Below are 16,885 nucleotides of genomic sequence, written 5' to 3'. Positions count from 1 at the left end.
TCAAAAAACACAACTGTGGCTGCTCAGAGATGCTTGGAAGTCAAAGCTGCCACCTTAAGAAACAGCACTGACAGGAGCAGGGTGTTCCTACCCAGGGCCTTGGGCTCAAGTGTAGGGAGGGTTCAGGTCACATGCTCACCAGATAAGAAGAAAATCCATCATTCTTTGTTCTGTCTAGGCTGAATCCAATCTAAGAGGAGGTGAAAACAGTAGAAGTGAATTAGCACTGATGCCCTGACGTCCATACCTTTCTTAGCCCAAGAGAAGAAAAGGTGATTATTTTGGCCTGGCCTTCCTCTCGGTTTTCTTAGCATGTATTTTGTAAGAAGCATCAGTTGTAACTGAAATTATTCAAGAATTATAACTTCAGTGTTAAAAAATAAAACTACTGATGCCTGCTCACAAGTTTAATTTTCTCCGTATTCTAATATTCCATATTTTAAAATGGGGGATGCTCTTACCTAAGCAACAGAAAAGGGTTTACCCTTGCTCCTGGAAAGGCACTTACAGTTAAGTCCTTGTCTGTGGCTCCTTTAGGTTCATTCACTGAAAGGCTACTGACATTCACCTTCATGTACCCATTCTTGAAGAATCCAAAGGTGTTCAGATGAACCTTATGCCTCACGTCATCCTGAAAAGATGTGCAGTAGAAGAATTAGTAATCTGGGGAAGGTGATTAGTAACCCTATTCATTTGCTTGGAAAACTGTGATATCTAGTTCCCTGTCAGGTAATCAATGTCTCCACATATTCAGTAATAGTGACCACTGTGGGACCTGATCTTGCTCCAAAAGCTGAAGAAGACGCACAGCAACAATTTTACAGAGGGCAACACACAATAGATTTGATTCAGTCCAGTGCACTTGGAAGGGTCCCGGGGGCAGACTTGATGGCCTGCTGGAACGCGAATTCCAGGGAAGGAGGAACAATGTTCTAGTCATCCTCCTATCCTCCCTTCAAGTACAAGGCCTGGCATCCAGCAGGCACTCAAACAGGGAAGGGGATGGGGAGGGGGAAGCAGCCAAAGCTGCTCCAAGAATACACTTGGCTCCTCCCTCCGAAGGACAACAAGGGACACCTGCCCAGTACTTGAATCTGTCTCAGAGTTGTGACTCCAATCTCAGCTCAGTCCACAAACTGTAAGGCCAAGAGAACAACGGGATCAGAGAATACTCCCAAAGCTGAGGTTCCACAAAGGTACTTCACGTTGTGTAAAGTCATAAGTTTCATATTGGGAATTATCTGCCCAAATGTTCAGTTATCACATAGATCCTAAATACAAAACAACTAGGCTAAGTATTTTTCTAAACCTTGGATTTGGTTCTTCCCCAAATCCACATCACTGTTTTTGCTAGTGTTTGTTTTTCGTTTGTATTTTAAAATTCTATTCATTGTCTCTTTCATTTTGTTGTTCAGTCGCTCAGTCACGTCTGACTCTTTGCAACCCCATGGACTGCAGCACACCAGGCTTCCCTGTCCTTCACCATCTACCACAGTTGCCTCAAACTCATGCCCATTGAGTTGATGATGCCATCCAACCATTTCATCTTCCATCACCTCCTTCTCCTCCTGCCTTCAATCTTTCCCAGCATCAGGCTCTTTTCAAACGAGTTGGCTCTTTGCATCAAGTTGCCAAAATACTGGAGCTTCAGCATCAGGCCTTCCAATGAATATTCAGGACTGATTTTCTTTAGGCTTGACTGGTTTGATCTCCTTGCTGTCCAAGGGACCACACTTCAAAAGCATCAGTTCTTCGGTGCTCTGCCTTCCTCATGGTCTAACTCTCACATCCCTACACAACTACAGGAAAAACCACAGCTTTGACTGTACAGACCTTTGCTGGCAAAGCGATGTCTCTGCTTTTTAATACACTGTCTAGGTTTATCATAGCTTTTCTTCCAAGGAGCAAATGTCTTTTAATTTCATGGTGGCAGTCACTGTCCACAGTGATTTTGGAGCCCAAGAAAATAAAATCTGTCACTGTTTCCACTTTTCCCCATCTGCTTGCCATGAAGTGATGTGACCAGAAGCCATAATCTGAGTTTACTGAATGTTGAGTTTTAAGCCAGCTTTTTCACTCTCCTCTTTCACCCTCATCAAGAGGCTCTTTAGTTCCTCTTTGCTTTCTGCCATTAGAGTGGTATCCTCTGCATATCTGAGGTTGTAGATATTTCTCACAGCAATCTTGATTCCAACTTGAGAGGCATTCAGTCCAGCATTTCGCATGATATACTCTGTATAGAGATTAAATAAACAGTGACAATATACAGCCTTGATGTACTCCTTTCCCAATTTTGAACCAGTCAGTTGTTCCATGTAAGGTTCTGTTGCTTCTCGTCCTGTCTACAGGTTTCTCAGGACGTAGGTAAGGTGGTCTGGTGTTCCTATCTCTGGAAGAGTTTTCCAGTTTACTGTGATCCACACAAAGGCTTTAGTGTAGTCGATGAAACAGATATCTTTTGGAATTCCCTTGCTTTCTCTATGATCCAAAGAACACTGGCAATTTGATCTCTGGTTCTTCTGCCTTTTCTAAATCCAGCCTGTACATCTGGAATTTCTCATTTCATGAACTGCTGAAGCCTAGCTTGAAGGATTTTGAGCATTACCTTGCTAATGTGGGAAATAAATTAGTACATGGTCTTTGCTAGGAATCTGTATTGTCTAAATTCCTAACAGAGACCATGTACTAATTTATAATTACTAAAAAATAGTTACTTTCAACAATTATTATTTGCCAGCAATATATTAATTGCAAGACCCTCATCTAACCTAATTTCCAACACTCCCTTTTAAGTGATCATGTTACCATATCAAATAAGATATATAAGGAAGGGACTCTGTAAACTGTATTTCACTATACAAATAGACACAAAATTTCAGATTAATAGGAACCAAGAAAGTCAAACACACTAATCACTCATTCAACTTTGATTTAATTCAAATGTAAATAAACCAGTATTTACAAAATGCCACTAATGACTAAGGCCCAAGAAGTGATAAAAGACTCACTCTCAAAAAAAAAAAGTCTCCCAACAGCCAGTCCTTACTGTCCAGGAATAAGGAAACCTCTTCTTCCACCACAGGGAAGCCAGAAATCTCCCCAAGGACAATCAATGGTCAGCGAGACAAGAAAGCCCTTTCCCCCAGGAGGCTCAAAATCCCCTAAGCTGTAGAAAAGTAAAAGGAGTAGCAAGAAATATCCATCTACCCACTGCTCACAATTACGACGTGTCTACATCAAAGCTGTTTCAGAGCCATCAGAACAGAGAGAGGGCAAGGAGCAGGAAGAGGAAGAGAATAAATCCTATTCCCCTCAACCATCCCTTCCCAAGCTCATGACATATCCATAACCATAAAAACCAATACAGTAACATGATGTTTTTTAAATTTGGATAAACTGTGTTACAATGTATGTGTACATCTGGCAAGCTGCATTTTTCAGACAGCATTGCATTCTTTGAGGCCCTATCTGTGTTGACACATTGAATATGCTCTGGTTCCTCACTTTATATGCTTGTGTTCCATCACATGTACATCATGGTACATCTATTTCCCCAAAGCATCACCTGGGCATTTAGATAAATCCCAATCATTCCTGGGCATTCAGGTAATTTCCAATCATTTGCTATGACAGCACTGTTATGAGAATTCCTTGTACATATATTTTTTTTTCTTTAAACTCCGTGCTATTTTAAAGATGTATTTATTTATTTATTTTATGCTTTGGCTGTGCTGGATCTTCACTGCTGCACACAGGCTTTCTCTAGCTGCGGTGCACAGGCTTCTGCCTGCAGTGGCTTCTCTTTCTGCGGAGCATGGGTTCTAGGGCATGCAGGCTTCAGCAGCTGCAGTAAGTGGGCTCAGCAGTTGTGGTTCTCACGCTCTAGAATGCAGACTCAGTAGCTGCGATGCACAGGCTCAGCTGCTCCGCGGCATGTGGGACTTTCCCCAATCGGGGAATCCAACTGGTGTCCCTTGTATTGCAAGGTGGATTCTCAACCACTGGACCACCAGGGAAGTTCCCCTTGCACATACGTTATGTATTATCTGGGTGGGGATTAAGGGTATATACATCTAGAGTGGACAATCCTAGGACACAGGGTGTGTACATTTTCAATTTTAGTAGAAATTGACAAATGAATTCCCAAAGTATAAGAAAGTTTCTTTACATCCTTACTGAACCTTGATGTCATTAGACATTTCATTTTTCCCAGTTTGGGGGAAAATCAATGCTGATGTTGATTCAATTTGCATTTCCTGGTACTTTAGGAGTTTGAGCACCTCATTTAGGTTTATTAGCCATTTGAGTTTTTCTCTTGTAAGACGCTTTTTTAAAGCATATCATGCGTCAGACTTCCCCAGCAGTCCAGTGGTTAAGACTCTGCACTTCCAACGCAGGTCCCAAGCCTGGTTGGGAAAGTAAGACCCCACATGCCAGGCAGCGTGGCCTAAAAAGTAAAGATTCAGAAAACGAAATGAACACCATATGCCCATTTTCCTTTTGGATTTGTTTGCTTAAGTTCTTTATATATTCTGGGTACTAATTTTGACTTTGATGCTGCAAATATCTTTTCCTGGTCTTTTTTTTAAACTGTGGTATCTTTTCTTATACAAGTCTTTTTATATTTTGAAAGAGAAAACCTATTGATCCTTATTCCTGACAGGTTTCGTCTTCAAAAAAATCTATCAGGGGTGTGGGGGAGGGAAGTACTGAAAGTTTGGAATTAATAGATGCAAACTATTATATACCATAGGATAGATAAACAACAAGCACCTACTGTATAACACAGGGAACTGTAGTCAATATCCTGTGATAAACCATAACGATAAAGAAAAGATACAGGAAAGAAAATATATATGTATAACTGAGTCACTGCTGTTCAGCAGAAGTTAACACAACACTGTAAATCAACTATATCTCAATTAAATTTTCAAAAATTCAATGTTTATTCCTGATAACAATTTTAAATGTCTTTTAAAAGATGTCCTTCTCTATTCCAAAGTCTAAAATATTTGTGATAGTGCAAGTTGGTCAGTTGTGTCCACCTCTTTGCGGCCCATGTATAGTCTGTGGAATTCTCTAGGCCACAATACTGGAGTGGGTAGCTTTTCCCTTCTCCAGGGGATCTTCCCAACCCAGGGATTGAACCCAGGTCTCCCACATTGCAGATGAATTCTTTACCAGCTGAGCCACACGGGAAGCCCAAGAATACTGGAGTGGGTAGCCTATCCCTTCTCCAGAGGATCTTTCTGATCCAGGAATTGAACCGGAGTCTCCTGCATTGCATGTGGATTCTTTACCAACTGAGCTATCAGGGAAGCCCAAAAATATTCACGACATGTTATTCTAAAAGTTTGAGAGTTCTGTTTTCACATTTAGTCTTTAATTCACCTGGAATATATTTTGTTTGTAGGAGAGACATCTCTTCCCACCCCCTCCTCCCATGGAGACCAGCGAGGTGTCCTGAGGCCACTCCAGAGCGATCCGTCCTAACTTCCACTGCCCTACAGTGCCCGCTCTGCTGCAGATCAAGTTTGCACTAGGGTGAGTCTCTCATCCGCGCTTCCTGTTCGGCCCCATCGATCTGCCTGATCCCCACTACAGCGTCATGTGGCATTATGGTTCAAAACTGAGCAGGATAAGATCTCGCTCCTTCTCCTGTTTTCATGTGTGCTGGGTATTATAAGACTTTTAGTGACTGGGAGAGAAAATCAAGGGGGCTTCTGGGGTATTAGTAAAGTCCTTCTTCTTGACCTGGGTGCTGGTTACCTGGGTACATTCAGACATTAAAAAAATTCACCAAACTGCACACGTATGAACTAAGAAACTAAAGAAAGGCAGGGCAATGACAGCAGAGAGGAGACTGGCACACAGAAAGATGGGCAGTGGAAGGACTGAGAGTTCCCCCTGAGGGGAACAGGGTGCCATCAATGGGCTTAAGGGGAGTGTCATGATTGGCTTTGGCTTTTAGGAAGATAAGGCTACAAAACAAAATAGGAACTAAGATAACGCTGGGAAAACAGGTATGAGGAGACCTCCCTGGTCCAAGGATGTCCTAGACCTAAAAGTCACAGTGGTGATGACAGGAGAGAATGGATTGGAGAGCTCTGTATTTAGAACACAAATCTATGAAACTTGGTGATGAGAAGATAAGAATAAAAGATTTCTGACTTAAGAAAATGAGCAGCTGGTGGTCCCAGTTACTAAGAAAAGAAAAACTGCAGAAAGAGTATGTACAGATTAGGGGTGAAGGGTGAGGATGTTTCTAACATACAGAGATGATTATGAGCCCCTTACGTGGAAATGGGGGTTAGGAAACTGGATACACTTGTCCAGAGCTCAGAAGAAAGGGTAGATCTGGAGACAAAACAAACAAAAAATCTCATAACCCTTATAGACAACTACTATATTTTTCTCCTTTTCCTCCTTATTTTAGAAAGTTGTTTAAACTTTTCACTAAATATTGGAATATAAGAAATGGTTTATGTTCCTCAATAACTTCAAATATAAAGCAAGTGGGGTAATGATACGTCAATTTAGTTTTTCTCACAAACTGAATTTGAGAAAACAGAATAACATTTAACTGAGCTAGCTTATGGTCACCTACCCGGCCACTTCTTTATTTTAAACAGCTCCTCAACTGGCGGTCCACTGACCATACTGGCCTACAAATGTGCTGCATGTGGCCGACACAGTGCTTTGCTTTTGTTTTTAAATTTGAGTTTGAGCTAGCTAGTTTCACTTGAAAGCCTGGAATTCTAGTTTTTCTTAAACACACAAACAAACATAATCCCGCAAATCTAGGCCACACAGGACGGAAGCATAGATGAACATACTAAACTACACTATGAGGAAACAATCAGCAAAATCCAGTACAGGGGAGGTGGAAGGAGTGAGACCCCCCCCTAGATCAAGACAGACTTAAGAGGTATATTAACCAATCATAATGTGAGAAGATGATTTAGATTCTGATTTTTAAAAAGTTTAAATCCATTTATGACCAATGGAAATTTGAACCTGATTTGGTATTTCATGATATTAAACATTATCTTTCTGTTAAAATGACATTGTTGTTGTTCAGTCACTCAGTCATGTCTAATTCTTTGCGACCCCATGGACTGCAGCACACCAGGCTTCCCTGTCCTTCACCATCTCCCAGAGCTTGCTCAAACTCGTGTCGGTGAGTTAGAGTTTGAGTCGGTGATGCCATCCAACCATCTCATTCTCTGTCATCCCCTTCTCTTCCTGCCTTCAGTCTTTCCTAGTATCAGCATCTTCTCCAGTAAGTCAGTTCTCATCAAGTGGCCAAAATGGAGCTTCAGCCTCAGTATCAGTCCCTCCAATGAATATTCAGGATTGATTTCCTTAGGATTGACTGGTTTGATGGCCTTGCAGTCCAAGGGACTCTCAAGAGTCTTCTCCAACACCACAGTTCAAAAGCATCAATTCTTCGGTGCTCAGCCTTCTTTATGGTCCAACTCTCACATCCATACATGCCTACTAGAAAAACCACAGCTTTGACTAGACAGACCTTTGTTGGCAAAGTTAATGTCTCTGCTTTTTAATATGCTGTCTACGTTGGTCATAGCTTTTCTTCCAAGGAGCAAGTATCTTTTAATTTTATGGCTGCAGTCATCGTTTGCAGTGATTTTTGGAGTCCAAGAAAAAAATCTGTCACTGTTTCCATTTTTTCCACAACTATTTGCCATGAAGTGATGGGACCGAGTGCCATGATCTTAGTTTTTGAATTCTGAGTTTTAAGCCAGCTTTTTCACGCTCCTCTTTCACCTTCATCAAGAGGCTCTTTAGTTCCTCTTCGCTTTCGGCCATAAGGGTGTCATCTGATACTGCAGTTACGTTTTTATGAGTCCCTATTTCATATAGGTACATACTGAAATATATACCGAAACATTTATGGATTTTAAGGATCAAACAATATGATTTTGATTCACTAGAAAATAATATGAGAAGGACAAATGTTGGCATGATATGTAGAAAGCAGAACCCTCACAAATTGCTGGTAGGACTGCAAAATGGTACAGTTGCTTTAGAAAGTACTTTGGCAGTTTCTTAAAAAGTTAAATATAGATTTACCATGAAAAAAAAGTGAAAGTGTTAGTCGCTCAGTTGTGTCTGACTCTTTTGTGACCCCATGGATTGTACAACGCCAGGCTCCTCTGTCTATGGGACTTTCCAGGCAAGAATACTGGAGCAGGTAGCCATTCCCTTCTCCAGGGGATCTTCCCAACCCAGGGATCGAATCCATGTCTCTTGTGTCTCCTGCATTGGCAGGTGGATTCTTTACCATCTGAGCCACCCGAGAAGCTATCTATCATATGACCCAACAATTCTACTCCACTCCTAGCTATCAACCCCCCAAAACGAAAACATGTTTCCCAAAGACTTGGATGTGAATGTTTGCAGCAATATTACTCACAACAGCCAAAAATGGAAACCCAAACGTTCAAATGTCCTGGTAAATGGCTGAGCATAGGTGATATATTCATACAATGAAAAAGTATTTGGCCATTAAAAGGAATGAATTACTAATACACAGTACAACAGGGATGAACCTCAATAACATAAGTAAAAGAAGCCAGATAAAAAGGACCATATACTATGTGATTCCATTTATATGAAACATCCAGAAAGGGCAAATCTATAGAGACAGAAAGTAGATGAGTGGTTGTCTGGGGCTGGAGGTCAGACTAGGAATTAACTGTAAACCAACAAAAGAGATCTTACATGGGTGATGGAAATGTTCTATGGCTGGATTGTGGTGATAGTTGCATAACTCAGTAAATTTACCAAACAATCACTGAATTGTACATTTACAATGTATGGATTTTAATGTATATAAACTATGCCTCAAGAGGTTCCAAAAGTTAAGGAATCTAAAAAACAAAAGACAAGGAATTTGAGAAGACTAGAAGAATAATGGAAAACGTAACATGGGATGAGAAAACTGAATAAGAATGAAAGGGGGACTTCTCTGGTGACCTGGTGGTTCAAACTTTGCCTTGCAGTGCAGGGGATGTCGGTTTGATCATAGTTGAGGAACTGAGACCCCACTTGCTTCAACTAAGACCAGAGGCAGCCACATAAGTAAACACATTAAACAGAAAAAAAGATTTATTTTCTAGTTAAAAAATAAAGAATGCACCTGAGAAGGGATGCGTGTGGGGACAGGGCAGAATTAGCCATTGGTTAATGGTTATAGCTACATGGGAATTCACTAGACTATTCTGTCTATTTTGGTGTATGGTTGAAATTCTCTCTCTCAATCTCAAGCAAAATAAGACAATCTAACGTTGCTGCTCTGACAGGCTCCCTTCAGGTGACTTCATTTTCTTGGGCAAAATGTCAGACTGTTTAAGAGAAGAGAAACAAGTACAATACTGATTATGGAATGGGCACCAAGTATTTGAGAAAACAAAGATGAAAAACATTAAGCAATGTAGCTTACTCCTTGGAAGGAAAGTTATGACCAACCTAGATAGCATATTAAAAAGCAGAGACATTACTTTGCCAACAAAGGTCCATCTAGTCAAGGCTATAGTTTTTCCAGTAATCATGTATGGATGTGAGAGTTGGACTGTGAAGAAAGCTGAGCGCCAAAAAATTGATGCTTTTGAACTGTGGTGTTGGAGAAGACTCTTGAGAGTCCCTTAGACTGCAAGGAGATCCAACCAGTCCATTCTAAAGGAGATCAGTCCTGGGTGTTCTTTGGAAGGAATGATGCTAAAGCTGAAACTCCAGTACCCTGGCCACCTCATGTGAAGAGTTGACTCATTGGAAAAGACTCTGATGCTGGGAGGAATTGGGGGCAGGAGGAAAAGGGGACGACAGAGGATGAGATGGCTGGATGGCATCACCAACTTGATGGACGTGAGTTTGCTCACGTCCAGGAGATGGTGATGGACAGGTAGGCCTGGTGTGCTGCGATTCACAGGGTCCCAAAGAGTCGGACACGACTGAGAGACTGAACTGAAGTGAAGTGAAGCAATGTAGCACAATGTAGAGAAATCAATCACCAGAATTACACCAACTCAGGTTGCTTCTCCCATTGAGGGTCGTATACTTTTCCTTCTATATCAACATTGTCGATATTTACCTAATGATGCTGGCCATCTGACATTTTAATTCTAGACATGCCTAAAGCCAAGACACATGGTTCAGTGTGTCCCTGGTTCAGTATTAGTTTTATTCTCTAATTTATAAGCTACAAAAATTCAGTTACATGATTTCACCTAAGACTCAAGATTCTAAACTATAAAGTGAAAGAATTTTAGGAGTTCGTCACTTGGAGTCACAGGCCTGGGGACTAAGGCCTATGGATAAGCTTTGGCAGGATTACAAAGCCCTATAAATTCCAAGTTTTGTCTACATTTCTACCTGCATTTTCTGGGAAGAGATTCAATATCTTTCAGCATATTCTCAAAAGGAGCCAAGACTCACTTCTCTCCCTGCAGTTGACAACCATTTCAATCAGGATATTTATTATTTACAAATAACAGTATGGGTTTAGTCAGGTTTTTTTTAATCCAGATTCTGTATTTTAAACTACAGTCACAAAATACATTGCTTTGTTAATGTACTGGGTTTTAATAAGACAAACTTTCTCACTGCTGAAACCTCACTCTGTTAAGAATACCTTACAGAATGAAAATAATGTACAAGGCTTTGGGTCACAACGATTTATTTTTCCTGGTCTCATATATTAAACAGCTAAATCGCCTGGAGGCATGTTTTGAGTTAAAAAGCAGGATACAAAGGGTTCATTCTAAGCCTATCGTAAATTTCTTCCCTAGACAGACAATGACAGAAGCAAGGGATAAAAAGGGTCTCTAATCAAAAACATATTTTCATTGCTGGGCTTAAATTTCCGGTAACGGATTTCAAGCGAGATTTGAAATTCCTCCTGGAGATGCTCGCTTTGCTCAGGCCAGAGACCGCCAAGTCCACCAGAGAAACTGAGGCAAAGGTTCCGCGCACCTTCCAACCGCCAGGCACCAGGGGGATGGACGAAAGGAGACGGCAGACGAGCGAAGTCGGGGGTAGAAGTTGGAGATCAAAGGGAGGAGGAAGATCAAGTTGCTCTCGGCAAGGAAGACAAGGAAGCCAACAGGACTGCAAGCACGGCCCCGAGAGTCCTTCGGGGTTACGCCGCAGTTCAGCCCCTTCCCCTCTCTTAGTTCTCTTCCTAACCTTTCCAGACCGACCGAGGACTCCCGCCATTCCCACAGTTCCCAACAGACCCCTCTGGGAGGGAGTCCGCGACTGGGAATAGAGGCGGGAACCCCAATCGCTCATAGACAACCTCCCCACCCCCGCTTCCCCTGGGCCAAAAGTTGCCCCTCAGCATCAGGGAGCGGCCTCGGCCTCTGTCCCCCGCCCTGGTCTTGCAAGGCCCTGGTCGCCCTTACCTTGAGCGCCAGGTGGTGGACGCGGCCCAGGCCGGGCTCGGCCAGCAGCTGCAGCAGCCCCAACAGCGGGAACAGCCGGAGGCCGGCGGCTAGCCGAGGACTGCGGGAGCCCGAGAGGCCGAAGGGCGCCGGAGCGGCCATGTTTGTTCCAGCATCACCAGCTGCTTCCTCTCCCGCCCACTTCCGGGGTTAAAGGGCGGCGGCTGCCGGAAGCGCCTGAAAGGGGGCTCTCTGCGGCCAGCGGCGGGGAGACTGTGGCCTTTTTTCTGGAGTTTGCGGTCCCGGGAGCGGGGCGGGTACACTTCGAGGCCGTTCAGTTGGCCTCTGCTGTGAGGACTTTTCGGTTTAGCCAGAAGAGGTGCGCCCGCAGTGGGTAGCCTGTGGCGGTTGCCATGGTAACAGTCGCTGGGCTGGACCAACCCCGGCGTTGCCTCCGCCCCGCGGAGCTTTGAAAGCGACCCTAGGCCTGCGCGACCGTCGGCCCACCGAGGGACCTGGCGTTCCTAGGCAGCGAATGCCTCCTGGGTTGATGGGACCGATTGCCCTGAGCAGCCTTCACTCGGTAGAAAAACCAAGTTCGTGGCTTGTCATCAGTCCTTGGGTGGTTTTGTTTTTGTTTTTTGAGGCACTTGACTCAAATTTTTGATGAGGTGGTTTTAGTAATTTATTGAGCCTTATGAGGTACTTCTTCTCCAGTGGCTCAGCGGTAAGGAATCCACCTGGGTGCAGGAGACACAGAGACTCTGGTTCCATTTCTGGGTTGGGAAGATCCCCTGGAGGAGGAAATGGCAACTCACTCCAGTGTTCTTGTCTGGGAAATCCTATGGACAGAAATCGGAGCCTGTCCATGGGGTCGCAAAAGAATCGGACCCAGCTGAGCGACTAAACAAGGACAACGTAGCAGGCACTTCGTTAAGCCTTTTGGGTGCATTTTTGCATGTAATCCTTGGAACAGTCTGATGAGATAGGAGGGAGGTGTAAGTATTACCACCCCCGCCCGACATACACACACTTTACTGGTAAGCAAACTGAAGTTCTGAGAGATTGTCATTTGTTCCAGGTTGAAGTGGGAATCATGTGCAAAATGCTGTTATATCGCTTCATGCTATTTCATCCAACCATTAGAGTATGAATCTCTTAATCCTGTGTGGAAATTTTCCTTACTTCTAATCTTTCGAATTTGTAGAGAGACCTTTAATGAAAGAATTTGTAGATTGTTCTCTCCAAATCGCTAATTTTATCATGGAGTTATAAAAAAGATAATGCTTATTAAAATTACCAATAGACTAGCTAGGTTTATTTAGTTTTTAGGTGTTTTTTTGTTTTGCTTTTTTTTGGCTTGCCACACAATACATGCTCTTTGTGGGCAATCATTTAAACAAAAGAGAAGAAAATAAAAACCACAAGGAATCCCCCAATACTGCCTGACTATCAGTGTTTTATGACAGAATCAGATTCCTAATGTTTTTAACTGGAACTAGGAACTGAAGTTAACATGATATATTTAAATGAAAATAAATTGAATAAACTGCTGCACTCAGGTTAACAAAAATCAGGAGGGGAAGTACAGAGTAGAGGGGTGAGAGTCCCAGATCTTTTAGCTGTGCAATCTCAGTCAAAGTCATGAATCTTTGAATTCTTGAAAGTGAAAGTGGCTGAGTCAGGTTGTCCATGGAATTCTCCAGGCCAAAATACTGGAGTGGGTAGACTTTCCCTTCTCCAGGGGATCTTCCCAAGCCAGGTCTCCTGCATTACAGGCAGATTTTTTACCAGCTGAGCCACAAGGGAAGTCCAAGAATACTGGAGTGGGTAGCCTATCCCTTCTCCAGCAGATCTTCCTGACCCAAGAATTGAACTGGGGTGTCCTGCACTGCTGGCAGGTCAAAAACTAGTACACATTCTGTCACACCCTCTGTAAGAATGAAAGTAGGGCACTAAGGTGTAGCCAGGAAGATAGAAAGGCAATGTTTACTCGTTGGTAGTTTATTTTTTTCTCCAACCTAAGATTTTTAGCCGTGTATTATGAATATGTAAACCCACTCCAGTGTTCTTGCCTGGAGAATCCCAGGGACAGAGGAGCCTGGTGGGCTGCCATCCATGGGGTCACACAGAGTCGAACACAATTAAAGCGACTTAGCAGCAGCAGGAGCAGCAGCATGAATATGTCATCGTTTTTGAACAAAATTCTCGTCTGATCTTACTACACAATTTTACAGATGAAGAAACTTAGAACAAGAAACTTTATTGTCTTGGAAATCCACAAATGAGATAATAGTTAATCTATTTATTAAGCAGTTAAGTTTGCCAAATATTCTGCTAAGTACTTTATATGCTGTTGTTGTTCAGTCAGTAAGTCATGTCCTACGCTTTGTGATCCCATGGACTGCAGCACACCAGGCTCCTCTGTCCACCACTGTCTCCCAGAGTTTGCTCAAATTCGTGTCCATTGTGTCAGATGCTGTCTAACACATCTCACCCTCTACCACACCCTTCTCCTTTTGCCTTCAGTCTTTCCCAGCATCAGGGTCTTTGTGCACATTATCTCATTTAAGACCACAAAATCTTTGTATGGCCTGTATTTTTGTTCCTTTCTTAAAGACAAGACTTGGTTAGAAAATTTTATTCAAGGGTGGTCTGATCATTTATAAATGACTCTCATCCAGGCCTTGCCCACAAAGCCCAGCATTTAATCCTTATCCTGCAATTGTTATTAAAAAATTAATCTCATATGAGGCTGGAAGTTTCCTTAGAAAATCAACAAATCAAAAAAAAAAAAAAAAAGAAAATCAACAAATCATTTCAGCTTATTAACAGATGTGAAAACAAATCCAAAGAACTCAAAAATGATTTTCTCAGGATCACACAAGGACATAGGTAATTTTGGGCAAGCATCCAGGACTGAACCTCATCTGCTTTAAAACTGGCTCTGTGCTTCTTGTACTATACCATACACGGCATTCCCATTATTAAAATTTTATTATTTTTTAAATTCTTTTAAATTTTCTTTTTTTTTTTTTTAATTCTTTTAAATTTTCAAAAAATAAAATCCCAGAATCTGAGTAGCCAGTATCTTATCAAGTGAAATTCAAGAGAAATGTTCAGAAAGAATTTTTAAAATCAGCAATATGAAAGAACATGGAAGAAATAAAAAATAATTGATACTTTCTTTTAGGTAAGAGGAGAAACCAGACAGTCAACTGATCCTCACGTCAGTATCAAACTAGTCAAAAGAAATGGGGATTTTTAAGTGCAGTTTCCTTTTTTTATGGAGGCTTCCTTGGTGGCTCTGTGGTGAAGAATCCACCTACCAGTGCAGGAGATGCGGATTTGATCCCTGGGTTGGGAAGATCCCCTGGAGGAGGAAATGGCAAACCACTCTAGTATTCTTGCCTGGAGAATCCCACAAACAGAGGAGCCTGGTGGGCTACAGTCCATAAGGTCACAAAGAGCCAGATGCGACTAAGCACGCACGCACTTCATTTTTAAAGGCAATCTGCAATGTTTTGGAGTGTTATTGTATACTTTTTTTTTCTTTTTTTTTTTTTATTGTATACTTTTTAAAGTGAGGTACCAGTTTTGAGAATCTCTGGTTTTAAATTTGAAAATAATAGGCTTCTAAAAATGGATTGATGAGGAAGAATCTTAATTTTATATCAGAATAACTCGTTTATAAAATAGGAGACCTTTGTCTTTTAGTCTCTGGAGAACAGTTTTACAAGGGCTCAAAGCTGGGTTTTTATACCTTGCTCCTTTTCACTTGGGAATTATTATGTGACTTTCACAGGGTCACATACCGGTGGCATCTGTCCAGAAGTTTATGATAAATAGCTTCTTCGGATATTTGAGAACTATATTGTGCCGGTCATTAGTTTGGAACTGAGAGATTTGAGCAAACTCCAAGAGTTGGTGAAGGCTTCTCTGTCCTGCAGTCCATGGAGTCGAAGTCAGATGCAACTTAGCAACTGAACAACAAAAGAAAGGGAACACAAATTACAAAGACTTAAAAGTGAAGTATGCTTTTGAACTGTGGTGTTGGAGAAGACTCTTGAGAGTCCCTTGGACAGCAAGGATATCCAACCAGTCCATCCTAAAGGAAATCAGTCTTGAATATTCATTGGAAGGACTGATGCTCAAATTGAAACTCCAATACTTTGGCCACCTGATTCGAAGAACTGACTCGTTTGAAAAGACCCTGATGCTGGAAAAGATTGAAGGCAGGAGGAGAAGGAGACGACAGAGGATGAGATGTTTGGATGGCATCACCGACTCAATGGACATGAATTTGAATAAACTTCAGGAGTTGGTGATGGATAGGGAGGCCTGGCGTGCAGTCCATGGGGTTGCAAAGAGTTGGACACGACTGAGCAACTGGACTAAACTGAAAGTAAAGGGTTTTTCAGATAGTTACTTCTCAAATTCTGTGAAAATGCTGTCTTGGCAATTTTACTTAGGCACATGATTTCAGAGTTTCAAGAGCAGGTTATTTGCATAATCATGATACTGTAACTGGGAACAGACCTGTTGAGTAACAGAACGAGTTAGGTTTGCCTCTCCCTGGCCACATTTTCAAAGGGGCACTAAACTTTAAGGTACTGACTGAAAAAGCCTTGAGGGGCTGGAAAGACTATATCCTAAACCTGACTTTCAGCCTTATCCTCTTAGTCAAGTGGGTCGTATTTTTCTGTTTCCTCTAACATTGCAAGAACTACTGAAGTTTGCCACTAGTAGCAGAATTTGGAGTTTGAATCTAGTGTGATTAATAATGTTTGACGTCAGTTTAGAAATTTCCAGAGATATTTAATGTAATTATGGGGTTAATATTCTCTAGTAATGATTGTTGCTTGTCTTTCTTATAGAAAGAGATGACATTTCGGATCAAAATTCTGTATAAACACAGTACGGGGAACCAGAGGTCAAACTAGAACTTGGCAATATATTCACAAGTCAAATGTCACTTTCATTCTTTGACTTGAAATGTCATTTCTTGGGGCTTGGGGAATGCCCACAGACTCTCCTTGCAGAGTCATCTTCTTGGAAAAGCTAGCCCCTGACACATCTTGAATCCTGCAGGTTGGAGAAAAACTTCCAATCCACTTCTCAATTTGGTGGCATAGTGTGTAACTTGCTCAGCCACAGACAACTGGTTTTTCCTGATTCTATGCACATCTTTATAGACCTTCAGGGGAATTCCATTATTGAGTACAAATTGGTTGCAGTCTTAAGATTCTACTCACGAGAGAGTTCTCCTTTTATCCCACTCCAACTTTTTCCACTCCACTGCTTTCTTGGGTCCTTAGTAAGTAGTTTGAATGCTAAACAAATGGAGAATTTTAAGCTGGAAACTGATGGAAGCTATTTTAAAGGAAAAAAAAGAAATCCTGAGAATTTAATTAAGAAGAGTACTTCAGTGATAGACAACCAATCAATGGTAGTTCAGACAATCTGTTTTGCCACATCAG

The 16,885-nt window shown here is 41.9% G+C and overlaps 1 protein-coding gene across 1 annotated transcript in view; it reads right to left on the bottom strand.

The window, feature by feature from the left end:
• GPR107 (G protein-coupled receptor 107) overlaps positions 1 to 12,010 on the bottom strand; it is a 57,016-nt gene extending 45,006 nt beyond the window's left edge. Inside the window, exons 1-3 of the mRNA XM_040225388.1 lie at positions 11,427 to 12,010; positions 509 to 631; positions 140 to 190 (exon numbers count right to left, since the gene is read on the bottom strand). Coding sequence (XP_040081322.1) covers positions 140 to 190; positions 509 to 631; positions 11,427 to 11,567 — 315 coding nt within the window. The 5' untranslated portion in view covers positions 11,568 to 12,010. The remainder of the gene's footprint in view (positions 1 to 139; positions 191 to 508; positions 632 to 11,426) is intronic.
• Positions 12,011 to 16,885: the final 4,875 nt, after the last annotated feature.

Source organism: Oryx dammah, unplaced genomic scaffold (assembly GCF_014754425.2).
Source record: "Oryx dammah isolate SB20612 unplaced genomic scaffold, SCBI_Odam_1.1 HiC_scaffold_25, whole genome shotgun sequence".
NCBI classification, from domain to species: domain Eukaryota; kingdom Metazoa; phylum Chordata; class Mammalia; order Artiodactyla; family Bovidae; genus Oryx; species Oryx dammah.
Note: the sequence above shows the minus strand (reverse complement) of the source record. Positions and strands in the feature narration are given on the sequence as shown.